We start from the raw sequence: 26,393 nt of genomic DNA, 5'->3' as shown, positions 1-26,393 counted from the left end.
AAGAGGTGGACCTGAGTGACCCAACCCTGAAAGCTGACTCACCACACCTTGTCAGAGCCACTGGCTTTTATTTTAGGGACCAGGAGTCTCCAAGGAGGGAGTGCCAGGAGGACCTCCTCAGGCTCTGGTATTTGTACGGAGGTGCCCGCAGGCGGGTGCCCACGCCTGGACCATCTGGGTGGCACTGGCAGGGCAGGGCCTGGGTTCAGAAGAAGCCAAGCTGCTGCTTCTCCTGCTGCTGCCTCCACTTGGCCATGCTGTAGAACTCCTCCTTGGACTTCCCAAAGATATCTTGGAAATCAGAGTCTGAGAGATAGGCCTGAGGCAGGGTGGGGGCAGGAGAGAGTGGGTGCAGAGGCAGGGTGTCCCACAACCCTGTCCCACCCACCCAGAGGTGCCATCCTCTCCCACGTCTCTCTGCCCATCACCCCATCTGGAACACTCGTCTCCCAGGGCAGCTGCCCATGGCCCACCACCTGTGGGTCACGCCCTGGGTGCCTGCAGCTCAGCTTTCCCTGCACGAGTGTGGGGACTGGGAGCGGCAGGGGTTCTAAGCACCCACCTCCTTGTGGGCCGGGTCCACGCCCTCCGGCAGGTCCTCGGCAGCCTGGTGCCTCAGCTGTTCCCGGGGCAGGCCCCCACTGCCCAGGGATTGGGGGCTGCTCTGGTAGCTGCTGCTGCTGGCGCTGCTGACGGTGCTCCGGCTGCCGGTGCCTGCGCGGGGGCCCAGCTCCAGCTCACTCTCTGAGATGTCCTCGGAGCTCTTGAGGGCCCGCAGGGCCAACGGGCCTGCCCTGTCATTGCCTGGCCATCTGGACAGCCGGAAGTTGACGATCTCCTGCCAGGAGAGGGGCCTCAGGCTCAGGAAGCTGGGGGATGGGCTCCCTCAGGAGGCTGCACTGATCCCCCTGGTCCTCTTGCCCCCAATGCCACTCCTGCCCCTTCCGGCGCCTGGCTCCTTCCCTGCTCATTCTGGCCTCTGAGCCATGCCAGCCCAGACCCATGAGTGTGTGTGTTCGTTAGTTGCTCAGCTGGGTCCAACTCTTTTTTGACCCCATGGACTGTAGCCCACCAGGCTCCTCTGTCCATGGGGATTCTCCAGGCAAGATTACTGGAGTGGGTTGCCATGCCCTCCTCCAGGGCATCTTCCCAACCCAGGGATTGAACCCAGGTCTCCTGCATTGCAGGCAGATTCTTCACTATCTGAGCCACCAGGGAAGGGGGCCCCTAATACTCACGGCTGTTATCTCAGAGATGGTAGAAACTGCTCCCGGGTCACCCGCCACCACCTCCTCGTAGGACTGGGTGTTCTAGGGGCAAGAATCAGGATGGGAGCTTGATGGAGGGGCAACAAAGGGATCAGGTTCCCTCCACAGACCGGAGGTCCCTGGGCAGGGTGATGGCTCCCCCTCAGTATACCAGGGCGGCCCCCTCCTGTGGATTAGGGTGGGGATGGGGGAGTCCAGGTGTCACTCACACTCCATTTGTAGGGGTCCCAGGTGCAGAACCATCCAATGAAGGTGGGAGGCTCGTGGCCCTGCTTGACCAGCACAATGGGTGTGGCCAGGCTCCTCCCTGCCGGGTGGGTCTTCAGGTACTCCTGGCCCCAGGCCACAGCCTCCTGCTTCCACTCGCTGGCAGCTGCCCCCAACCACAGGAAGATCTGGGCCACAGAGGGGGCCTGGCCTTGGGTGGGTGGAGCTGACCTCTTCCCTCCCAGCCCTGTCCAACAGGTGGTCTCAGAGCCCCCCACACATATCCCAGCCAACCAGACCCACCCAGCAGGCTGGCCACACACCCGCACACCCGGAAACATGCCAGGAGGTTCGCAGGCATGCATGTGTGTAGTCAATCCACACATATTTACTGAGTACCAATGGTGTGCCAGGCACTATCTCGGGATGAGGGACTCAACCATGGAAAACACATAGACAAAATCCCTGCCCTTGCAGAGCTTTCGTTTGCTGGGGGAAGCACAAAAATAAGTAAATTATGTAGAATATCAGATGGAGAAAAACAAGGCAGGGAAAGAAGAGTGGTGGTCGTGGTGGTGAAGTGGTAGATACCGTCATTTGAGTCAGGGAAAGCCTTACTGAAAAGACGACATTTGAGTCAAGATCTGAGGGAGTGGGGCTGGGGGATGCTCTGAGCAGAGGAGACACACAGCGCAAAGGCCCTGAGTGTGCCGGCGTGCTCAAGGAGCAGCCAGGAGGGCGTGGGGGCTGGAGCAGAGTGAGAGAGAGGCAGAACCAGGGCTGCTGGGCACAGGGCTTTGCTTGTGCTCTGAGTGGGATGGGAGCCCAAAGGCCTCCCTGCCATACTCACATGGCGTCCCAGACACACACACAAACAGCCACAGCTACACAGACACAACTGTCCCTCACCACTCAGCCAGAAGGCAAATCACGGCCACACACAATCACCCACACACAGACACAGCTGATCCACAGTCACACTGGATCGCACAGCCTGGAAAACATTATCTTGAAACGCCACTGCATCCGGCCACACTGAAACATGATTGCACAGTCGCATGAATACATTCACTCAGGCACCCATACCGTCAGCCAGTGTCACAGCCTCTTGCACAGCATCATTGCTCCTGGCTGGTCTGGCCACTTACAGCCAGTTCCTTGACCACACAGCCATCACACACAGCTGCATGAACACAGGCAAATGCACGCACACCGACAGATGACGATGAAAACACAGCCATACAAAAATCTATGGGGTGCAGTCAAAGCAGTCCTTGGGGGGAAATTCATGGTGATACAGGCCAGCCTCAAGAAAACTAGAAAAATCTCGAATAAACAACCTATTATCTACAAATATTAGGTAAAGAGAACAAAATTAGATAAAAAGAACAAAATCTAAAGTCAGCACCAGCAAGGAAATAATGAAGATCAGAGAGGAAATAAATGGAGATCAAATGCAGGTACATGAAGACACCACACACACACATATATACACACATACAATCACTTTATGGCCACTACACATACACACACACATACACACACACACAATCACTTTATGGACACCACACACATACACACACAATCACTTTATGGACACCACACACACACACATACACACACACACACAATCACTTTATGGACACCACACACATATACACATCAGTTCAGTTCAGTTCAGTTGCTCAGTCGTGTCTGACTCTTTGCGACCCCATGAATCACAGAACGCCAGGCCTCCCTGTCCATCACCAAGTCCTGAAGTTCATTCAAACTCACTTCCATCAAGTCCGTGATGCCATCTAGCCATCTCATCCTCTGTCATCCCCTTCTCCTCCTGCCCCCAATCCCTCCCAGCATCAGAGTCTTTTCCAATGAGTGGCCAAAGTATTGGAGTTTCAGCTTCAGCATCAGTCCTTCCAATGAACACCCAGGACTGATCTCCTGTAGGATGGACTGGTTGGATCTCCTTGCAGTCCAAGGGACTCTCAAGAGTCTTCTCCAACACCACAGTTCAAAAGCATCAATTCTTCCATGCTCAGCCTTCTTCACAGTCCAACTCTCACATCCATACATGATTACTCGAAAAACCATAGCCGTGACTAGATGGACCTTTGTTGGCAAAGTAATATCTCTGCTTTTCAATATGCTATCTAGGTTGGTCATAACTTTCCTTCCAAGGAGTAAGCGTCTTTTAAATTTCATGGCTGCAGTCACCATCTGCAGTGATTCTGGAGCCCCCCAAAATAAAGTCTGACACTGTTTCCCCTGTTTCCCCATCTATTTCCCATGAAGTGATGGGACCAGATGCCATAATCTTAGTTTTCTGAATGTTGAGTTTTAAGCCAACTCTTTCACTCTCCACTTTCACTTTCATCAAGAGGCTTTTGAGTTCCTCTTCACTTTCTGCCATAAGGGTGGTGTCATCTGCATATCTGAGATTATTGATATTTCGCTAGAGTCGGACACGACTGAGCAACTTCACTTTCACTTTTCACTTTCATGCATTGGAGAAGCAAATGGCAACCCACTCCAGTGTTCTTGCCTGGAGAATCCCAGGGATGGGGGAGCCTGGTGGGCTGCCGTCTATGGGGTTGCACAGAGTCGGACATGACTGAAGCGACTTAGTAGCAGCAGCATTGATATTTCTCTCGGCAATCTTGATTCCAGCTTGTGCTTCTTCCAGCCCAGCGTTTCTCATGATGTACTCTGCATATAAGTTAAATAAGCAGGGTGACAATATACAGCCTTGATGTACTCTTTTTCCTATTTGGAACCAGTCTGTTGTTCCATGTCCAGTTCTAACTCTTGCTTCCTGACCTGCATATAGGTTTCTCAAGAGGCAGGTCAGGTGGTCTGGTATTCCCATCTCTTTCAGAATTTTCCACAGTTTATTGCGATCCACACAGTCAAAGGCTTTGGCATAGTCAATAAAGCAGAAATAGATGTTTTTCTGGAACTCTCTTGCTTTTTCGATGATCCAGCAGATGTTGGCAATTTGATCTCTGGTTCCTCTGCCTTTTCTAAAACCAGCTTGAACATCTGGAAGTTCACGGCTCATGTATTGCTGAAGCCTGGCTTGGAGAATTTTGAGCATTACTTTACTAGCGTGTGAGATAAGTGCAATTGTGCGGTAGTTTGAGCATTCTTTGGCATTGCATTTCTTTGGGATTGGAATGAAAACTGACCTTTTCCAGTCCTGTGGCCACTGCTGAGTTTTCCAAATTTGCTGGCATATTGAGTGCAGCATTTTCACAGCATCATCTTTCAGGATTTGAAAGAGCTCAACTGGAATTCCATCACCTCCACTAGCTTTGTTTGTAGTGATGCTTTCTAAGGCCTACTTGACTTCACATTCCAGGATGTCTGGCTCTAGGTGAGTGATCACACCATTGTGATTATCTGGGTCATGAAGCTCTTTTTTGTACAGTTCTTCTGTGTATTCTTGCCATCTCTTCATATACACATAGACAATCACATTATGGCCACTACACACACACACACACACACACACACAATCACTTTATGGACACCACACACATATACATATACACATAGACAATCACTTTATGGCCACTACACACACACACACACACACACACATAATCACTTTATGGACACCACACACATATACACACAGACAATCACTTTATGGCCAATACACACATACATATACACACGCAGTCACTTTATGGCCACTACACACACATATGTATACACACACGCAGTCACTTTACGGACACCCACTCAGCACTGACACGTCAGCCACAGGCACTTGGTCGCCTGGGCTTCCGCGGTCAGAAGGCACACAGGTACACTGCACCCAACTCCAGCGCATGTGAGCCCTAGACACACAGCCACAGCCTCCCACAGGCTCCCCGCGTCTCATCCATAGCCACAGGATCACAGTCCTCAGGGTCTCAGGGTCACAGGCAGTCACTCACCCGCAGCCTTATATGCAGTCACGTGGCTAGATACTCGAAGCCACACACACTCTCCCCAGTTAGACAGGCGCAGGCCCATCCCATTCACACCCCACCCGGGCACCAGGTGACCGCACCTCCTGCCAGGCGTCCAGCAGCATGACGTCATACTTGTCCAGGTCCTCTTGGCTGAAGAACACTACTTCTGTGAGGACCAGGGGGCCCGCCTGGCAGGAGCACTCAAACAGTCGTGGCTGAAAGTCGCACACATCCTCGGGGGGCCTGGCCAGCATGGCACAAGGCTGTGAGGGGCGCAGAGAGCCCTGGGCCTCTGGCAGCCTGGGCCAAGCCAGCCCTCCGCACAGCACCCCTCCACCACCCCTCCGGGGCTGGAACACAACGCCTCCTAGGGCAGGACGCGCTGGCCCTCCTCTGAGCTCCCCGATCCCAGGGTCTACTCCCAAAACGCCTGCCCTCCTCCAGGCCTCCATGTGTCAGTGGAGAAAGCTAGGTGATCTGTCTACCCACAGGCAGCCGAAGCACAAGCTGCCCCGTGAACTTCCCGGGGAAGGAGCACCGGGAAGGAGGGGGGAGCCGGCTGAGTATGGAGGTAGGGAGGGCAGGGAGGGCCCAGGGGAAGTCCTGCTCCCCCCGGAGGGAGAAGCCGCTGGCCCCACCCCGGGCTGGGAGCTCAGGAGCTGCGCCTCAGGCCGAAGGTGGGAGGAGTAGGAGGAGAGAAGCCAGACTGAGAGAAGGGACCGCAGAATGTAGGCGCTCAGGAGACAGTGGGGGGAATAGCCAGGTCCCGCACACACAGAGAGACCAGCACTCTGCTTCCAGAGCCCCGAGAGACCTCTGCCTTTCCTTATCCATTTACACACGACACGCACACTATTCTGGCACACTGCACACACGCTGTTTCCCCACATGTCCCATTACCCTGGGGACACCACCTCTGGGAAGTGCGGGGTTGGGGGACGGCGCTTTTGCCCTCGGGCCCTCTGCGTCCTGGATGGTCCAGGACGGGACCGTGCAGGGAGTACATTTCTCCAGCAGAGGGCGCCACTGCATCGCTCTCCCCAGCATCTTCCCGCTACAAGTCAGTGATGGGGAGAAGAGAGGGGTGGGCTCCTGGGCTCTGTCTAGTTCCCTGTGTGATTCGTAACTAATCACCCACCCTCTTGGGCCTCAGTTTCCTCCCCTCTTCCCAGCCTTGTCACCTCTTGTTGCTGCGGTAGGGCGCCCGGCCCCCCAGAGCCTCCCAGAAGTTGGGAGGCTCCTGACCCTCCAGCACTATCTCCATATCCTCCCTGCAGATGATGGTGACCACCGTCCGCGCCATCTCACGCTGGTCACCGCTGCAGCCCTGCAAGGCAGGAAGCTGGGTCAGGCCCTGCAGCGGGAGAGGGCCTCACCTCTAGCCCCTCAGCCCCCGCTAATGGGGGCCTGGGAGCAGGAGTCACGTGGGGCCTGGGCTCGCGGCCCAGCGTGAACAAGCGTCTCCCTTCCTCCCTGCCCCGCCCCCGCCCGCCCCCGGCTTCTGTCTCCTCAGGCGATCAAGGTCACAGGGACCCTCTCCAGGTCGGAGCACAGGATGGAGACCTCTAGACTTGCAGATCATTCAGGTTTTACGCTGAAGATCAGCTGAAGATCCCCAAGACACTTGGGGAGGGACCTGGTCCCTGAACGAGGCCGGAAGGAGAGGAGGTGGCCCCGGCCTGGCGTGGCTCTGACCTGTGGACGCCCCTGTCCACCTGTCACGTTATAACTTCCCCCAGGTTCCAGAAAGCACAGGTGGCTCTCCGCCGCCTCCCTCCTGGCCTGTCTGAGGCTGGGCTTGCAATCAGCCTCTGCTGAGGAGTGGACTTCCCTGGCCTGGTGCCCCTGCCCCGGGCGTGGGCTACCTTTCCAAACCAGAGGTAGCAGAGGTTGGCTGTCACCAGCAGGAAGACGTCGCTGGAGTTGAGGGCTGAGGCGCGGGCTGGCACCTCCATGGTCCGGGTGTTGTAGCTGTCGGTGCCTTGGATGTGGAAGAGGCTCACGGCGGGTGCTGGCTGCCCCTTCCTGCTGTGCCTGGGGTGCCCCTATGAGAGGACTGGGCCTCAGGCTGAGGTAAGGGGTCCTGGGCTGCCCCCTCTCCCAGGGCGGGGGCTGTACTGCATCAGCACCCAGGGCCCCCTCTTAAAGCTACCTCTATTTTCTGTTCTCTGTGAGTGTGTAGTGGGAAAAGCCCCTTAATCTGGAATAGGGCACTAGGCCCTTTCTAAATGGATCCCTCACCCCATCTCGGAGGGGTCAGAGCAAGGGTCCCCCAGGCTTTAAAGGTGGAGAGTGGAGAGCAGCTGGGTCTGTGTGTGACCCCAGACAAGGCCCCGGCTCCCCTTCTGTTCAGCTTCCTCACTGCGCCCCTGTTCTGTGGTTGGCTCTGGGGATGGGGGAGGAAACTGGGGCAGGCCGGGGTCACCCTCGGAGCGCCTGGGCCTCAGAGAAACACCAGGAAGCTGAGGGGCGGTAGGCTGGCCCCTGGCCTGCAGAGAAGGTGCTCAGCCTGGGCATGGAAAGGCCACAGGCACACCGAGGACTGGGGAAGCCGTGGCGGCGGCAGCAAGGTGAGCCCTACCTGGAAGATCACGAGCTGGCCCTGGAAGATGGCGAGGAAGTGGGGGGGCTCGCTGCCCATGGTCACGTGCTCCTGCACCAGGGCTCCACGGTACCACAGGTCCAGCTCCTCGGCATTGCCCCTCAGGGCGCTGATCTCATGTGCCGTGGCCTGGAGGCCCTGTGGGCGGGAGCGGTGAGGGCCCGCGCAGGTCACAGGCCCCGTCCTTGGCTCCTCCGCTTCAGGGCTTGAGGGTGCCCGCCACCCGACTCAGGCCGGCGCACCTGCCACAGGTACAGGACGTGCTGGACGAAGCCCATCCTCCGGTAGGTGTACAGGACAAGGTAGCAGCTGTCAGCGCACAACTGTCCGTGGCGCTTGGGGTCCACAGGCTGCCTGTGTGAATCCTGGATACACCATATCTGGGGAACAGGGGACCGACAGGCACGGGTGGTGCCTCCACCTAAACCAGCCCACCCACCTGTCCAGCCAGGAAGCTCTCCGCAGCCAGAGGCCGGCCGCACCTGTGCAGGCAAGGGGCTCCCTCCGAGGTGTGCACCCACCCCAGGCTCTGTGCTCCCCCCACAGACCCCTGGGGCCTACATCTGCGCCAGGCTGCTCGCAGCCAGGACTCTGAGTTGGTGTGGAGCACCTGCAACAAACAAGTAGGGAGGACTCCAGAGGCTGCCCCGGCTGCTTCAGGCCACCCCAGCCTGAGCCCACCAGCCACAGCCGAGCAAGGGCCAGACAGGTTCTGCACTGCTGATTGCTGCTCAGGCCAGGGGAGCAGAAGCTGGGTGGAAGCAAGGCCCAGGGGTTCTTGGAAAATTTTCCTTTTCTCAAGTGTCATTTAGAAAAGCAAAGCCTGTTCAAAGACTGAAAAGGAAACAGTCTGTCACACTTAGCATGATTTCTTTTTCCTGTGGGGAGCCAAGCCAGGGAGATCCTGGTCGAATCCTGGTCACCCACATGGGCAGTGAGTCCATGCTGAGATTCACCTGTAAAGTGAATCTGTAAAGTGTAAATCTTTTTCCACCTGTAAAGTGGGGGTAACAGTGCTCACTTTGATGTAGTAAGAAATAATATCGGGGCATCCTGAGGCCTGATAGCAGTCTCTGGAAAAGACCAGAGCACCCAGCATCCTGCTTCTTGCAGAAGAGGCTGACTCCCGTCCCATGCCTCCAGGAGCTGCACTCACCTGGCAGCCAGGCCTCCTGGCTTGAGTCCTCCCCTTGGCTGCCTGTTCCCCCACTGCTGGGGTGGGTGGGTCCCGTCCCTGCCTTGGTACTTGGGGTCTGGGCTACAGACCCCTCCTTCCTGCCTTCCTTGCCCTTATCTCCATTTTCCGCTGGTCTCTGCCTGGGTACCCCACCTCTCCCTGATTCCCTTTCTCCTCTCCTGGGCCTTCAGCCCTCCCGCCCTGCCCTACCCCCTCCTCCCTCTAGCTTCTGTCTTCTCCCTCCTCCCTCAGTCTCTCCCTGTCCTCCAACCTCTCATCCTCTCTCCCTGCTCCCCGTCCTCCTATTCTCAGCCTCCTCCCCGCTCATTGCCACTGTCCATCCATATCAGGGCAAAAGTTGGAGGGAACCTTGGAGAAACTGTATTTTCTCTGACCTTGGCCGACCTTGAGAACTAGCACCCCTCAAACAGGCCCACTGTCCTGTTCCCATCATCCCACAGCACCCGCACACCAGCCTGGGGGCCAGGTGGGACCACAGATTTAGCCCCATTTTAAAGACTTTAAAAAATGAGCCTTCTAAACAACTGAGTCCTGAAGACATTAAGGGCCCTGACCAGGGGTGACCCAGTAAGTCAAGAGGCAACCCTGCCCTATACAGAGCCTGGAAGTAGCCCCCAAACGCTGCATCTCCCAGGACGTCTGTCTGAGCCCAGACAGGGAGCTGACAGGGTGTGACTGTGTTGAAGGTTGGGTGTGGGGGTGTGATCATGTGTGATGTAGAGTTTGTACAGCTACATGTTTGCAACTGTGTACGTAACTGTGAATAAGTGCAGTGACAAAGGTGTATGTGTCTATAATATAATAGGTATGGTTGTGTCAAACATACGACAAAAGGGCACAATTAATTGTCCAGATGTTACTGTGCTGAGTGCCATGTTACCAGCAAGTGGCCACTGTGTGAGACAATACTATCACACACAGTATGAGCTGGCTCAGGGGCGGTGTGGGTATGTGTACACATGCCCCCGAGGGTCCCTGATTGTGTGCAGACGTGCACTAGGGCATACCTGCGACACTTTAGCAGCCACATGGTTCACCTGAAGACATCTTCACCCAGCCAAGCCAGTGCTCCTCACCTGCACGCTCCCAGAAGCGTCGTCCACCATCCTGAGCTGGGCGGCTAGCTCAGGCTGGCTGTGCAGCTTGCCCACGTCTAGCTTCACCTGAAGCAGTTTACCTGAGGGTGGGACAGAGGGTGTCTTGCCCCGCCCATCACACAAAAAGCCCCCTCCAGCCACACCCCTCACTCTTCTGGGCCCTGCCCTGCCCACTGCAGCTCGGAGCCCCGCCCCGCTCTCTGGCCACGCCCTCTCACCCATCCCACTAAGGTTCTTGTTCTTGCGCTGCTGCCCAGACCACGATCGGAAGAGCTGCTTGAACCCGGCCGACTCGGCGCCGTCGTCCATCACCTCCACGCTGGTGTAGCTCGGGTAGCCCTTGGCCTGGATGAAGTTCTGGGGCGGGAGTTGGGTGAGGCGTGTGGCCCAGGGGCCCACTGCTCCACTCTACCCCGCGGGAGCTGCGGGGCCAGCTGTGCACTGAGCAGCATTAATTAACTGAGCTCGTGACCCATATAAGGAGCTGGCTCTGACACTACCGATTTCTCCGAGGTCCCCAAGGACACGCAGGTTCCCCTTACTCCGGGCCTCCGGAAGGGCGGGCTATGACCACCCCTCAGACCCCAGGCAGAACCCTGCCTCCCTTCCTGGAAAAGGAAGGTGGGCCCAGTGCTGGAAAATCCTCAGACCTCAAGGTACAAGACCTTGTACCTCAAGACCACAAGCCTGTGGTACCCTAGAGAGGGGCCGTGTGTTCCCCTGGGATCTGTGGTCAGAGTGTGTCTCCTCCCTCAGATAGGGCAGTGGGTCTCCAGGCTCGGACCCCGGGACCGGGTTATATTCTCCTCCATCAGACAGGGCTCCAAGGGCACGAGGTATCCCCCTCCTGGCTCCAGGGCAGGACTACCCCTCCCTTTAGACCCCAGAACACAGATGTCCCCCATCCTCAGACCCCAGGGTGGCACAACGACCCTCTGAGACAGGGCCCCCAGCCTCACCAGAGCCCTCCTGAAGGCAGCCCCTCTCTCCTGGAGGCTGGCCCGGCGTCCCTGCCACACGTAGATCTTGAAGCCACCCTGATCCAGGATGTAGCAGTTCTGGGATCAGAAGTGGGGCTGGTCAGTATGTGGTCCGGAGTGGGCTGGAGTTATGGAGTGGATGGGGATGGCTGGGACCAAGCCTGCCTCACCTCCTCCTGAAGCAGGTCTTGGGTCAATGGGCAGGTCGACAACTCTTGGACCACCAGATCCTTGCTCTTCTGGCAGACTCTAGGGGACAGGCATGCAGATGTAGGCAGTTCAGCCCCTTCCTGGCCTGGTTCCACTCCAGCTGCCACCGCCCCTCCTGCCTCCAGAAGCAGAAGGCTTGGGGGCTGGGTTCTTCGCAGCCTTGCTATGAAGCCTTGGGCAGTGCCCTGGCCTTTTCAGGGCCCCAGTCGCCTTGTCTGTACAATGAGTTTCTCAGGAAGGCAGCCATGCTAGAGTACAGGCTGAGGCCAAGGTGCCTTATGGCCTGCTCCAGACAGCCAGGAGCCTTTCCTAGAGGCCTTCCTAGAGGCACCACGTGACTGCGGTAATGATGGACACACCCACCCTTGGGACACGCCCACTCCCAAGGCCTGCTCACTGGTAGAGGTGGACATTGGCCTTCTGCAGCTGATTCATCCTCTTGCTGGGCATGGCGGCGTGCAGGCTGCCCACTCTGCGGCCCAGCACAGCTTCCATGATCTCCATGAGGTCAGTGGCTTCAGCCTCATCATCCACCACGCTGACCTGTGCACGACCGCCACGCTCCCTGTCCCGGAGGCTGTGGGTCAGGAACAGGCCCTGCGGGACCAGAGCTGGAAGTCAGGGCCTCCCCAGCATGCCCTCTTCACCTCTCAGACATTCCAGCCCAGACCCTTCCTGTTATTGCTCAGCTCCCAGAGGTGGGGGGCCTGGGGAGGTACCTCCTGATCCTGGTATCCAGGGGTACCCCCAGTGTGGAATCTGGACTCAGCTTGTAGGTACTGCTCAGCTTCTTGGGCGGAGAGCCATGCCCACTTCTTGGGGTGGCTGGAGGATGGGCCCATGGAGGACCATCCCTCCCCCCAAGCCCTGCAGCCCTTTGTTCCTGGGGCAGACACTGACCCGCGCCTTCCTGGCCGCGCTGGCCTTGGGCCCATTCCACTGGATCATCATCCTCCCCAGGTCCAGCAGGAAGACATCACTATTGTTGAAGCTGTGCCAGGAGAGCTCCACCTGCGAGGGCCAGGGTCAGGGAAGAGACGGGGGGTCATACTACCTGGACCCTGGGAAGGCCCACAGCCAGCCCCTGCCCACGTGAGCATAGCTCAGGTGTGTCACTTGTGTGCAGCAAGCTGCATGTATGAGTGTGGTGTGGTGTGTGCGGTGTATGTGTGAGCTGTGTGTAGGCACGCATCGGTGTAAGCACATGAGACCTCAAGGGTCACTGTGTGGGTGTGGCTGGGTGCGTCTCTGGGTGTCTGTGACTCCAATATGCTTCCTTTCACAGGGTGTCCGTGACTGAATCTGGCACTTCTTGGCGCGTGTCCACAGCAGTGCGTGTGTACGTGGACACATGGATACAAGTGGGGCTCACGCATCTGCTTCTCCATGTGTGTAGCTGTGTGTGCTCCTGGGTGACAGTGCATGTGTGCCTGTGTAGGAGACAGTGTGTGATCTGGGGCTGAGGGCAATTATCACCCCAACAGAGGCACTTTTGAGAGGAAAAGTGGGGGCTCTGAATAATTATGGCAGGCTAACAGGCAAAACCTCGGGCTGCATGGTGGCCCTGCATGAGCCAGATGTTTGGTCACTGAATCAATGGGTGATACTGCATGAGCTGGGCGGGACTGTGTTGACAGTAATGTGCACAATTCGGGGCAGGTGTCAGACTCCTGACTGTTCACTACACTGGATGGCAGTAGACCATCTTGTTCTCACAAGATTAGTATTTTCCATCAATATCCTGACAGGAGTAAGGAGCACTCAGGTCTAATTTGCACAAAGGCTCTCAATAGGCCCAGTGGCTCTGGGGTAGCAGTGGGAGAGGCTGTGTGTACCTATGGGTGGCAATGAATATGTGTATGAGAGTGTGGGGCCGTGCACCTCCCCAGATCATCCTCTCTCTCATGGTGCTGCTTACCGGGGCCACCCAGGTGCATCATCTCGTCCGCCTCCCTGTCCTAGGTCTTAATGTGCTCCGGGACAGACGAGGAAACCAAGGGTCAGAGGAGATACGGCAGAGGTGGGGCTGGAAGCTGGGCTCTGCCTTCTCTCTCCTCATCAGGATAGGCCACCGCCCACATTCCCCTCACTGTCCCCACCACCCTCCACACCTCCCGACACTCCAGGACATGCAGTCCAGCTGAGTCCAAGGTCAGGCGGCATCCCTCGCAGCTCTCACCTCGGTGGCCGACACGTGCTTCCCCCCTCGGATGCGCAGCAGTCGCTGGATATTGTACACGTTGGTCTCCACATGCTTGAGGGCAGAGGCCAGGCCTCCCTTCCTGTAGCTGAGGAGAGCACAGGGTCCCACGTGAGACCACAGACTGCCACTCGGGCAGTGAGTGCAGACACGAACATGGGCACGCGCACATGTGGGGACACACATGTGCCTAACATGTATGTGCAAGTAGATATGAACACACGTGTGCAAGCATATGGGGGCAGGACTGTGCATGCGCTTATCCGTGTGTAGATATGTGGACACATGCATGTGCATATCCATGTATGCATGTGGGTATGTGTATCTATATCCGTGTGAGTATAGATGTGTATGCATGGAATTCACGTAACTGTGTATGTGTGTAGGTGGACATGAATACTCACTGATGTGTGCCCACCGGTAGGTGGACATATATGGGCTGGCATGTTTTCTGCATGTGCATGTATACATGTTGCATGCATTTATGTACACACTATTTACATGTATTTGATTCAACAGAATGATCGAATACTGGCAGTTTCCTGTGGTTCAATGCATTTGGTAATTAAAAACATGTTTGAAGCAATTTACAACAAAAGACATATTTATACTGGGCATGGTAACACAAAAGCGAACTCAAAACAAAACTGGGATCCACTCCTGGGTATACACCCAAGAGAAATGAAAAACAAATGTCCACACAAAGATTTATGTACAGTACTGGATGTGAGTAAACTTACTGCAGTAATCACTTCACAATACCTGCAAGTAAAACCATTGTGCTGTACGCCTTACACTGATAGAGTCCTGTATATCTCAGTAAAAATGGGGGCAAAAACTAGCCCAAAACTGTATGCCAATGTTCACAACAGTATTACCTGTAACAGCTAAAAAGTAGAAACAAGCCAAATATCCATTAAGTGGTGAAAACAAATAAAATGTGGTATAAGCACACACGGCATTGTCTAATTCTATTTAAGTAAAATGTCCAGAAGAGAGAAATCTAAACGGATGGAGGGAAGGGAGTATGGGAGGAAGTGGGGATGATGCTAAAGGGTAGGGGTATTCTTTGGGGGGTGACGAAAACGTTCTAAAACTGTGGTGATGGATCACATAAGTCTGTGGATATACTATAAATACTGAATTGTGTATTTTATATGGGTAGGTTGTATGGTATGATTTCTATATATTAAAAAAAAAAACACACAAAACAACTCCAACACACCCCACACGCTGTGATGAGGAAGCCAGTTGCCCCAGCTGCCAGCCACCGCACAGCTTCTGGCCCTATCAGCCCCCTGCCGGTCTCACTCACATGATTCCCGAGCGGAAGTAGCTTCGAAAACAAGCGGACTCGTGGCCTTGCACCTCGCGGTGCTGCACGGTGGCGCCGCCCAGCGCCTCCTTCAGATGCTGCAGGAAGGAGCCCGGCGCGCCCTGCGCCCCCGGTGCCGCCATCTTGCCGACCCAGTAGTGCAGGTCTTTGGGCACGCCCGGTGTGGCCTTCAGGCTCTGGGGGACCTAGGGCCCAAGAGTTTGTGTGTGTGTGGTAGGGGGCTGGGGTCCCAGGGGTGGGTGGGGTGGGCTGGGGCCCAAGGTGGAGGAGGTAGCAAGGGCTTTGGGGAGACTGGTCAGGTGCTTCCGCAGCTAAGAGAGGGAGAATGCGGAGGGGAGGGTAAAAAAGCCTCAAGGGCAGCAGCAGCCTCCTTGTGGGATGCGATTCTTGGGCTCCCAGCCTGCCTCTTCCCAGGGTGGAGCTTAATCTGCATCATCAGAGCCCCCAGTGGGCTGTGCCCCTCCCCCCGCCCAGTCCCCCAAAAGGCTCCTCAAGTGCTCACGTGCAGAACGACATAGCAGTGCTTCTCGAAGAAGTTCCCGTAAGCCGGCTCGGGGACCGGCACCATCTGCAGGTTCTGGGAGAGGAGGGTGCCTCCTGAGGACTCAGGAGAGCAACCATGACCCTCTGGGGTGGGAGAAGCCTAGTCTCAGAGACCCGAACACTCTCCCAGTTCTTCTGTTTGGTCGTGCTGCTCACCTCAATGATCCATATGTGGAGGTCCCTGTGACTCTCAATGTCAGGGAGGCCCCTCCTGGTGTCCATCCTAGATCAGGAGGGAGGGAGAGAGGAAACACAAGCCGGAGTCCTTAGGCTCAGGTTGCCCCCCTTGCCCCCCGGTCCTCTGGGCTCCAAGCAGGAGCTCTCCTCACCGACAGCTCTCCAAAGCCCCTTCGTCAGGGCCTGTGCCCCTTATGACGAGGGATGCATAAACACAAGTGCCAGAAAACCAGGACAGGTACTGCAGATGTCAGCACAGAGGCTTTGCAAACAGGGACCTAGCTTGTGGTCTGCGTTTGTGCTCTTGAAAAAAGGCTGAGCTTGGTAGACAACAGTAGGCTTTGAGTCTATGGACCACCTTTGCCAGACAGAGTTCAAAACAGACAGATGTAGGATCTGCAGCCAGAGACAGGCACTGTGGATGGTGATAGGCTTGCAGAGGGCGAGGGCTCTGCTCAGTAACAACAGGTGCTGCAGGCAGGGACAGGCTCTGCCAACAGGGACACGGCTCTTGAAGTAAGACAGAATCCTGTAGGCAAGATAGGCTCTGCACACAGGGCAAATAAATGAAGGTCTTTCAGACTGCTGCAAGGTGGCCGTGCAAAGAGACACAGCACCTGCAGAGAAAAGGCTCTGTGTACAAGCACAGGCTCTGCAAACAGGGACAGCTTCCTGAGACCCAAGAAAGGGATGGAACAGGCACAGGTTCTCCTGACAAAGATGAGTTCTGTTGACAGACACCACCTTTGAAAGGACGACCTGTGTGAAGAGACACAGACAGTACCTGGGGAAATTCAGACAGGCTGGGCAAACAAGCAAAGGCTGTGAATGCTGAGAAAGGCTCTGCGAACAGTCCTGGGTTCTGCTGGTATGGAGGAGCTTTTCAGAAATGGGAAAGGCTTTGCAAATCTTTGTGGGTGGGGATGAACTCTTAAGACAGGGACTTTTTGCAGAACGGACAGACTCTGCAGATATGAACAGGCACACAGATAGGCAAGGCTCTGCAAACAGGCACAGAGTTACCAGTCAGAGATGTGCTTCTCAGACAGAGGCAACTCTGAAACAGGCCAAAGTTCTCTAGGCGTGGTCAGGCTTAGTATGCAGGGACAGCCACGGGAAACAGCCTCAAATCCTGCACACGGGGAGATGGAAACAGGCTGGGCAAGCAGTCATGAGCTCTGCTGAGAGACTTAGGCTCTGTGAAAAGACACAGGCTCTGTAGACAAGGCCCCTAGAGACAGAGTCTTGGCAAACAGGAGAGGTCTTGTAAGCCCACACAGGCTCTGCAAACAGACGGCCTCTGTTAACAGTGACATCTTTAGAAAGGGCAGGATATGCTGAAAGGAGCCAGCTGGGAAATCAGCTCTGTGGGCCAGCACAGATGCTCCAGACGGGGACAAGATATTGAAACAGGGCTGGGTTCTGTAGAGAGCCCAGGTTCTGCAAACAGGGTCAGGCTTTAGAAAAGGATGAGTTCTAGAAACAGATAAAGACTCCATGAATAGGAACAGGTCCTGTTAAAAAGTACACATGCAATTATTAGGAATAGACCGTGCAGACTGACATGGGCTCTGCCAACAGGGATAGGCTCTACAGAAAGACAGAGGTGCTCACAGACACAGCGACCCCTGGTGGTGAGAACTCTTTGTAGGAGTAAAGCCTGCAGACAGAGTTTCTATCCAGGCAAGTTCAGATAGGCCGTGCAAATAGGCAAAGGCCCTGAAAAACACCCCAGACTGTACAAACAGGGCTCAGGTTCTGCAGACAGAACCTGGCTCTGAAAGAGGAAAAGACTCTGCGAGCAGGACACAATCTAGAGACAGAGATACTTCCTGCCAAGGGAACAGGTTCTGCTGACTCGGACAGGTGCGGAAAACAGACAAATCTTTGAAAACAAGGATAGTGTCTTTAGGCAGAAAGAAATGTCCCAGCCAAGCATGTAAGACCAGCTCTGTAGACAGAGAGGTTTGCATGCAGGGCAGCTTTTGCAATTAAAAAAAAAAAAATAAGTATCTTACCCATGAGGAAAGAGGGACAGACTGTTTAAAAAGACTCAGATTCTCCAAACAGGCTTAGGACAGAAAGAGGTTTGGCAGGGTAGATGAAGATTCTGCAAACCCAGGACAGACTCTGAACATACAGCCTGACTGTGAAGAAGGTGACAGACACTGCGGCAAGTAATAGGCTTAGCCAACACAAGCAGCTTGGGTAAATCAGGCCAAAACACTCTCACATTCTTGATACACAGCTGAACGCTTACAAACAAGCGATGCAAACAGACTGCAGACAGCCATTGGCTCTCCAAACAGCATCTTTGTTGTGCTCCATGGTTCCAAGTGGCACAGGAGAGAGGAGTGGAATGAGAAGGATCTGGGGATGAAGGGAGCTCTGGATTTTGTTGCCTGTCTGCAGGTGACTCTCAACGACCCCGGGCTTCCCTGCACCCCTCCTTCAGAAGCCCCTGCCTGAGATTTGGTCATTGCTTCACTGGTGGAAGTTCTTTTGACCTGTAAATCCCACCACCTGCAACTTTTCCTCCTTGCTGCTGCTTTGCCTCATAGATCCAGAAGTCCCTTCTTACTGAACTTCTCCCCTCTAGTGGTCCTGGTGTGGTGTTCACTCCTCTCCCTTCCTCTCCCTGCTCACCTCCAGCGTGTTATATCCCAGGAGGAACAGCCTTGACTCTGCATGACCAGGGGAAAGGAAGTGGCAGGGGATACAGAGTTACAGAATCAGAGGCATAGTGTGATGGGGGCCACCGAGAGCAGCCCACATTCCTTAGGTCTTTATCCAGGCCGGGCCCAGGCCCTGGTGAACTCACACCGGGAAACACCCAACCCTCTCAAAGAGGGCCAAGGCAGCTATGGATGTGTGTGGGGTGGGGAGGGGTGGGGGAGGGAGCTACCCAGGGGAACCGGGGGGTGGGGGGGAGGGGGGAGGGGGTTCTCGTGGGGCTAGAGCTGCCTCCTCATCCCGAGTTGGAGTCCCCGAGTGCTCATGGCCTGGTCTCCCTCACTAGAGTACAGGGTTCCGGGGCCAGGGGCTTCTCTTCTTATTTACTGCTGGCTCCCACTGCCTGACACCCTAAAGGTCCGCTGGCCCGTGACTGCGGAGGGGAAAGTGGATGGAGTCACCGTGCTCTCTCACTGCACCCGGAACTGCTGTGGCAGTGCCATGAGCGACGGCAGACGTGGTGACCGTGTGATGGTGGTCTCAGGCAAAGGGAAACACGCAGTGAGGTCAAGGGACAGGCATAGTGACGTTCGGCGGTGACGGGCGGCAGCAGTGACTACTGACAGCGACCAGGGCACGGGCAGGCAGTGACGAGAGGTACTGCCAGGAGCTGCAGCTGGGAAGCAGTGACAGAGGGACAGGAAGCCTGGCTGGCTCAGCAGAGGGGTCACCAGGGCTCCCTGTGGGGAGAAAGTGGGGACTGGGCTGGCTTTACCGTGGAGGGACAGCATTACCCTCGAGGGGCTCGCAGGGTGCTCTGATATCTAGTGCTAGCCTGGGGAGTCACACTCTCAGGCTCCCGGGGCCTGAGGCCTCATCCCATGTCACCTGTCTTCCACGTGCTGGGGGGTGGGGAAGGGGTGCTGGGGGTGGGGAAGGGGTGCAAAAAGGGTGGGGCCCTCCCCCCGCCAGCACCCTCCTCTTCTTCCCCCAGGCGGTCCCTTCCTCCCTAGAGTGCCCCTTCTGATCCACAGGCTCTTGCACCCAAGCATGTCCCCTCTTCCCCTTCCGTCACCCGCCCCGAGTGGGGACACATCCCCCCACTCGGTGCCCTCTCCTGCTGGAAGCCCCTTTCTCTTCCCTGGGGGCTCACTCTGTCCCCCCACAGCCCCCTTTCTCTCTCAGATGCCCAGTTCCTCCTCTGACTTGCTCTTCTCTCCTGCTGCCCCCTCCTTCCCTGAGTGCCCCCACCATCCCCCACGCATCCTCTCTCCCCAGCGCCCCTTCTCTCGTGACTCCCCCGCCCCACTGTGCATGCTTCTCCCTCCAGACGCCCCTATCGGTCCCCTGGGTTCTCCTCCGGTTCAGGTGCCCCCTTCTCTCCCTGGGGCCCCCTCCCTTCCCGGGGTCTCTTCATCCCCCCCTTCCCCCTTCCCCCGGGGTGTGAACTTCCTCCTCCTGAGGTACCTGTGAAGGGGCGGGCTCCGAGGTCACTTTGCCTGACTTCCAGGAAGCGAGGAGGGGCGCTGCCTGCTGGAGTGGGAGGAGGGGGGATGGCCCGGGGCCCCCAGGGTATGGACTCTGGGAGACAGACACCCCTATCCCGTAGAAAATCCGCCACTTTCTCTCCCCACCCCCACCCCCGCCCCCAACCCCGCTCCACCCAGAGCTGCTCTGGTTGCAGCCTCCCGGCCCCCGCCAGTGTTCTCACCTGCTGGTTGGCTCCGCTGCCTCCCCAGCTCTGTCAGGCCCCTGGGCAACCCTGGGCCCAGTGACCCCACGTGGTACGCTCCTGATTCGGAGCAGCCCTCCCACCCTGGCCCCGGGAGTCTCTTCCCCCCCCAGCCTACCTGCTGGAAACTGCTCCTGCCTTCACCCTGCCTGTGGGCAGTGCTGGGCTTGGCATGGGGCCCGGCTCTGCCCATTGCCACTGTAACTCAATCCCTGTCCCCGCCTGGCCCAGCAGAACATACCTCAGCGCTTGGCGGGCGCTGGCATTTATGCTGAGTCAGTCACTTAGTCACTCAACAAATATTGACCCAGCTCTCTGAGAGGGGCCAGCCCTGTCCCCAGGGCCACAGCTGGACTGGTGGGCAGAGAAAGCAGGGGGTGGAGGCCTGGGCTGTGCTGAGATGTAGGCTGTGGAAGCCACTGTGACTTCCCTTCTGACAGCCCTTGATCCCTGACCTCCAGGAGGCCAGGCCACCCCAGGAAACTTTAGGAGGAAGCAAGACCAAGGCTATTTATTGCAGGATGGGTTGGCAATCTGGCTCTGTGAGACCCAGGCCACTTCAGAAGGTGGAGGAAGGGGGCCAGGGCTCCCTCCTGCACCTCCACTATCCTTCACAGCCTAAGTTGGGCTCACTGCCCGGCACAGCCTTCCCCAGGGAGCCCTGATACCCATCGTGGGAGAGGCCAGTCCAGCCCTTGCTAGGGCTGCCCCTTCCTTTCCTTCCTGATTGTGGGATGGGGGAGGAGCTGGAAATAGAGCCTTCCAGAAACTCCAGGGTCACCATGGCCTCAGTCCCAGCCACGTGCAGCCAGTGTGGACTCCCCTTCCAATGCAGAAACACTGCTGAAAGCTGCCACTGACCCCAAGACCCTTTCTCCACATTCAGCGCTCACTGCCACTGCTCCCTGTCACAAGTTGAGGCAACTCCAGGAAATCTAGGTCCAACTGTGCCTGGGAGGACGTACTGCCAGTGCGTGACTGTTTAACAGATAGAGTTACTGGGCCCCTGTGTATGAATGGAGGCCTGTGTCACAGGGCACTTGGCCAGTACCTGTGTGTGTCTGACCTGTGTGTGGGAGAATGCCTTTTTGAGCCTCCGTTCCCTTCTGGGACCTGTGCCTGCACAGTGCATGCCTGTGTGAGTGTGGCTCTGCCTACCTGAGCACCTGTTTCCTGGCTCCTTTTGTCCGGTGTCCAGCGAAATGCTGTGCACTCACTTCTCCCCATCTCATCTCAACTTCTCTGCTCATTCTGGTTGGTCTTTGTTCCTCATTCCCTGGAAATGTTTCTTTCCTAGGTGCCAGAGTCCGAAAGCTGGGGGTTGACTCCGTCTTCACCTTACCACCGCCCGCTACAGCCAGAGACTTGCTGACCACCCCTTCCCCTTGAATCAGCCCCCAGCCCAAGTTTTTTCCCCACTGCACTGGCTGCTCCACAGTCTCCTTTGGGGCCTTTCAGTGTCAGCAGGCGCAGAGCTCAGGCCTCCGCTCTTGTCATCTTTCTAGTTTCTTCCCAAGTTCCAGTCCCCAGGCTTTAAACACCATGGAAACGCCAGTGTCCCTTCTGACCCCGACTCCCACTATTCCCAACCTCCCTCAGCCTCCATCCATCTCCTTCATCTGGTCACGTTTCTTCTGGCATGTCTGCCTTCACGCTTGACATCCATGTCAGGCCTTGTTCAGATCTACCTCCTCACAGCCTCTGAAAAGGGCACAAACATCTAGCTGGTTGCTCCAGGCCCCAAACCTGGGAGCCATCCCAAGTTCCTTTTCTTCGCTCACACCCACCAGGCTGGCCAGTGGTTGGTTCATCTGGGCTCCTGGGCCTGGCTAGCCCGCTCTGGAAGGCAGCCTCTCACACTAGTTGGTACCATGAGCTCCTGCATCAGTCTGTCTGGCCCCTATGTCCATCTTCCCACCATAGCCAGAGAGATGGTTCAGCCATACATCAGATCATGCCACTCCCCTGCTTCAGATCTTCCACTGGCATCCCTAAAATAATATCCCCGGTTGCCTGTCCCTTTGGCTGCATCTCCTATCTCTCGCCCCAGTTCTATGTTCCAAACAGAATTCCTGTGTCTCTTAAGATGCGAACCTCATTCTAGGCTCTGGATCTTTGCACTTGTTTCTTTTGCCTATAGGCCTTTCTCCTTGATCTGCCCGTGGTTCCTTTTCCACATTCTGGACTCAACCAATATGACACCTCCTTCCATGCCTGTTGTAGGCAGGGTAGGACACCCAACCTGGCACCATGCAGCCTCAGCGGCTTAGTTGGGGGAGGCACAAGGACCTCTCCAAGACCCCTCCCTTTAGAAATTTCTGGGTCTCTGGGACCTAGAAGAACTTGGGTGGGCATAACTGCCCTACTCCAGTACAGCCTCCCCTGTAACCTGTGAGCCTGGGCCCAGAGAGATGGCAGTGGGCCCAGGGCCTGGCTGGGGCCTAGATGAGCAGCACTGTTTTGTGTCTGGGGTGGACAAGCTCCATGGGATCAGGCCCTTGACACACAGAGAGAACACCGAGGCCCTGAGCAGTGCTCACAGGCAGCTAGTATGCTACGAGGAGGCGGTACCGGCCTCTCTCTTCCTCCTGCTCAAGGAGGGGTCTCTGCCACCTTCTCCTCCTGTTCGGCCACCCTCCCACGCATCTGGGTTTGCAGTCTGAAGGACACTGAGCCTGGTTTGCCTTGGCCAGCACCGCTCTGGCCTTGACTGCCTCCGCTCTCGCCCTGCAGGGTCCGAGGGTTCTCAGCGGTATGCGGTGCTCCCGCCCCTCTCCCTGAGCTTATCTCGGAAGGCCCAGCCCGCCAGCTCTGCTTCAATGTTGACTTAGGCCTAGGGGCGGGGAAGGCGGCGATGGAGGCCGGCCCGCTCCAGGTTCGCCCCCCTAGGTTACCTGCTCTCTGGTTCCCCGCTCCTGGTCCTGGGGCCCCAGGCCTCATCTGAGTCCCTCCCACACAGATGCAAGATGTCACCTCTTCTGTGGACCAAGTCCCACGGAGGTGGGGGGGGGGGCGGTGCGCCCCCTGGAGAGCGTACGGTACCTACACCCAGGATGGGGCGGCCTAACTCGGGTCCTGGGTCCCACGGTCTGGACATGTCCGGTCCCACGCCCTTGAGGAGAGCAGCCTTGGGTCCACGTGGGGCCCCTCCTCCTGATCCCCGCCCCCCCAACCTGGCTGCAGGCCACGGAAGAGCAGTGACAGGGTCCCCGGCCACGGGGGCGCGCATGGTCGGAGCGCGACTCCCCGCGGGCGCCATGGGAACCTCCAGGGCCGGAGGAGATGGAGCTAGCCCTGTGCCCGCGGGGCCATCACTCCATCGGGCCGTGTGGAGGAGTGTCCAAGCCTGATGGCAGCCCAGAGAACAGGCCTAGGTTCCTGAGAACCAGAAGGGCTGCTGTCTTGCGTCTCAACGGTGGGGGAAGTCTGGCCCTGCCCTGTGGGAGCACCCACGCCAGTTAGACATATGAGGGGCCGGGAAGGTGCCATCCCTCACCACTCCTCTGGCCAGGTGAGGTGTTGCTGGTGACCTGCCTGGCCCACTGCTCCGATGTGAAGTGGGGTAGCCACTCTGCTCCCCACCTCAGTATAAAAGCAGGGAGCTATCAACTAGGTGGGGCTCTTACTGGGGCTCCTTCCTCATCCCTGCCTTGGGAAAGGCTCCCAATGTATCGTGTTTTCTGTGTACTTTTCTTGGTTTCCTGAATTTTTTTTTTGGCAATGAACACACGCTTTATCTTTCAGATAGAACAATGCATTCCTCCTAAGCCCTGCCCATAGCTCGTCTGCCATACCTGGGTGTCAGGCCTGGAACAGTTTGGGGTGACTTTTCCTCCACAACTAGTTGGAGTGGGGGTTCTCAGTTCTGGTAGATGACCTTTGAGTCATCTAGGCACTTAAAAACAGAATGTCCACCCTCAGAGACCGAGGTTTAAATGGTCTGGGGTGGACTTAAGGATCTGTATTTTTAAGGGCCCTCAGGTGATTCTAATGGGCAGCCAGAACAGGATCACTGAGCAAGGAGAGGGCACTGGGAAAAGAGCGGTGTGGAGTGGAACACCCAGAGCCCACGTAGCCTGCTCCTGAAGGCCTGAGGGTCCAGCGTGTTCCCCTTGCAAATCAGGCTGATGGCCATGCCAGTTGGTGGCTCATGGGCCTTGAGCAGCCTGTTGATCCCCGGGCAGCCCTGGCACAGATGTGTGCCACTCCAACATCTCAGGTTACACAGACTGTGTGGCTAGCCTCCTATGCAACCCGGTGGCTAGACAGTCGGTAAGCCCAGCGACTGTCTTCTTTCCCAGCCACTCCTCCCCCACCCTCCTCGGCTTCTTGCCCTGGTCTTACGATAGAGAGGTGATAGGTGCTCAAATAAGAAAACATCAGCAGGTCAAGGCTCAGTATGCCAGGTCCCAAGCGAGTGACCTCGTGATGACCTGTTCCCTTCTTGCCTATTCAGGGGACCTGTGGACACTCCCTGGGACACCCCGGCTTCAGGGGCAGCCGCAGTTCTCAACCTTTTGTTTGCCTGTATGCAAAGGTGGGGGCGTGGGGACAATGCCAGAGAAGGCAAGGGGACACAGCCTAGGAATCCAGAACCAGGGAGGCAGCTGGGCTGTCCTGGCTGGCTAGGTGCTCTACAGTGGGGAGGGCACCTAGGGGCCTGGCACAGACTATCTGTGGGGGGTATGGGCTTGTCTCTGAGTAAACACGAAGTTTCCTGGGCTGACACACACACTGTGCCCTGGGTTTAGATGAACAGACATGCCTGGTAGAACCCTGTATTCCTGTGACAGGACTTCAAAGCATTGTCTCCCAGGCCTCGGTTTTCTCATCCACAGAATGAGGATAAGGCCTGTCTACTGAGACTGTTGACCCTAGTGTTTTTTTGCTATCTGAATTAGCTATCTTTATGAAGAGACAGTCCTGAGAGTGGCGAGGCTCTGCCCAGGGCTCTGCCTGTACTTCCTAGTGTGTGTGTGGAGGGGGTGAGGGGGCACCCTTGCAGCCCCTTACTTTCCTGCATAGAGGGGCTGGGTTGAGGGCCGTGTTTCCTGGATGTCCCAGTGAGAGAAACTGTCTTGGGTATCCTTATTCTCTTCCTGGTCCTTTGCCGTGCTTCACCTGGTCACCAGAGCATCTCAGCTAGGGTACGCAAGGGCTGTGGGTTTAGGTACCACAATGCCTGTGGCTCTGAGGGGGCGGGGTGGGGGGTGTGGTTTCCTCAGGCTGAACTTGGAATCCTTGGGGGAGGATGGTGGGCCAGATTGCTTCTGTCTGGTCGTAACCCTGGGCAGAGTGGTTATCTAGCTCCCTTGGAGTCAAGGTCCACAGCTCTTGAGATCTTGGCTGTCCTGCTCTCATTGGCCCCTGCTCTTCAGAGACCCAAGGAGCTGGTGTGAGGCTGTGCAGCTGGGAGAGAACAGATAACACAGTGAGGAGAGGCTCTAAGAAGCAGTCCACCCACAGGAGAGTGCGGTTTCACGTATTTATTTTTGGCAGGAAGGAAATCATTGCAAACCTCTTCACTGACAACGCTCGCCCCTGGAAACGTGCACATTCCACATGTAGTATTTCCCCAGTGATGTTTATCACATTCAAATGTCCAACAGAAATCCATGACTACCCAGACACCAGCATCTCCACCCCTTGAGCAGGGGTGTTAGAAGCTCTCTGGAGAATGAACAGCAGCAGACACCATCAGATTTACAGTAAAATAGGAACAGAGGCAGCCAGTGGACTGTGCACAGGTAAAGGCAAGCACTTCAAACCATCCATTCTTCTCGAACCCTGGCGGGCCAGCCGTCCATCACAGCACCTTTAAAGGCAGAGGCACAAACATCACTAGTGTTTGACCATAGGGCTGCGTGGTTCTGGGTTTCATGAGAAAGCCATCTTGAATGCACAGGGCTGTAGAATGTTGCCAGGTTCTAGACTTACAGACTTCCTTTTCATCCCATGCGTTCACACGCTGCAACCATGACAAGTCAGTGTCACTATGGCATCCTCCTGTCTCCAAGATCATCTCAGCAAGATGGCACCACGTCAGAGGAGCTTCCCCACCAGCCGTCAGCTACGACGGGTGGTGTTTCTTTTTAGGATACAGATGCATTGCTTACAGCTAATGAGTGAGACCATGGACCAACATGTGGGATTCCAGAGCAATGGAAGACAGAGCAGTAACCACCTCCACTGTGCCTGGGCGCCTCCACTC

The 26,393-nt window shown here is 56.4% G+C and overlaps 1 protein-coding gene across 19 annotated transcripts; it reads right to left on the bottom strand.

The window, feature by feature from the left end:
• Nucleotides 1–25: 25 nt before the first annotated feature.
• Nucleotides 26–25,362, bottom strand: VILL (villin like). 19 transcript variants are annotated; one of them, XM_059879922.1, is made up of 22 exons: nucleotides 20,301–20,403; nucleotides 19,918–19,983; nucleotides 18,912–19,190; nucleotides 15,757–15,823; nucleotides 15,560–15,634; nucleotides 15,037–15,242; nucleotides 13,701–13,809; nucleotides 12,422–12,532; nucleotides 11,919–12,118; nucleotides 11,482–11,560; nucleotides 11,291–11,389; nucleotides 10,550–10,688; nucleotides 10,311–10,411; nucleotides 8,279–8,416; nucleotides 8,016–8,174; nucleotides 7,300–7,479; nucleotides 6,616–6,761; nucleotides 5,533–5,677; nucleotides 1,478–1,663; nucleotides 1,239–1,310; nucleotides 563–838; nucleotides 26–319 (listed from the first exon to the last, which is right to left on the bottom strand). In XM_059879922.1, the coding sequence occupies exons 4-22, from the start codon at nucleotides 15,820–15,822 to the stop codon at nucleotides 206–208; spliced, it is 2,601 nt and encodes an 866-aa protein (XP_059735905.1). In that variant the 5' UTR covers nucleotide 15,823; nucleotides 18,912–19,190; nucleotides 19,918–19,983; nucleotides 20,301–20,403; the 3' UTR covers nucleotides 26–205. The 19 variants fall into 19 exon arrangements, with proteins under 19 accessions (XP_059735905.1, XP_059735910.1, XP_059735914.1 ...); XM_059879927.1 differs by having other exon boundaries at nucleotides 18,912–19,126; XM_059879931.1 differs by having other exon boundaries at nucleotides 18,912–19,126; nucleotides 19,918–19,980; nucleotides 20,301–20,325.
• Between the last annotated feature and the right edge of the window lie 1,031 nt (nucleotides 25,363–26,393).

This window comes from Bos taurus, chromosome 22 (assembly GCF_002263795.3).
Source record: "Bos taurus isolate L1 Dominette 01449 registration number 42190680 breed Hereford chromosome 22, ARS-UCD2.0, whole genome shotgun sequence".
Classification (NCBI taxonomy): Eukaryota; Metazoa; Chordata; class Mammalia; order Artiodactyla; family Bovidae; genus Bos; species Bos taurus.
Note: the sequence above shows the minus strand (reverse complement) of the source record. Positions and strands in the feature narration are given on the sequence as shown.

Coding starts and splice junctions, on each gene's coding strand:
- VILL (NM_001191121.2), bottom strand. CDS start 18,105: ATGGAGCACAACAAAGATGCTGTTTGGAGAGCCAATGGCTGTCTGCAG. Junction 11,561..11,918: donor GCCAATGTCCACCTCTACCA/GTGAGCAGGCCT, acceptor CCTGTCCCCTAG/AGTCTGCCAGAAGAGCAAGG. Junction 10,412..10,549: donor CAAGAACCTTAGTGGGATGG/GTGAGAGGGCGT, acceptor TCCCACCCTCAG/GTAAACTGCTTCAGGTGAAG.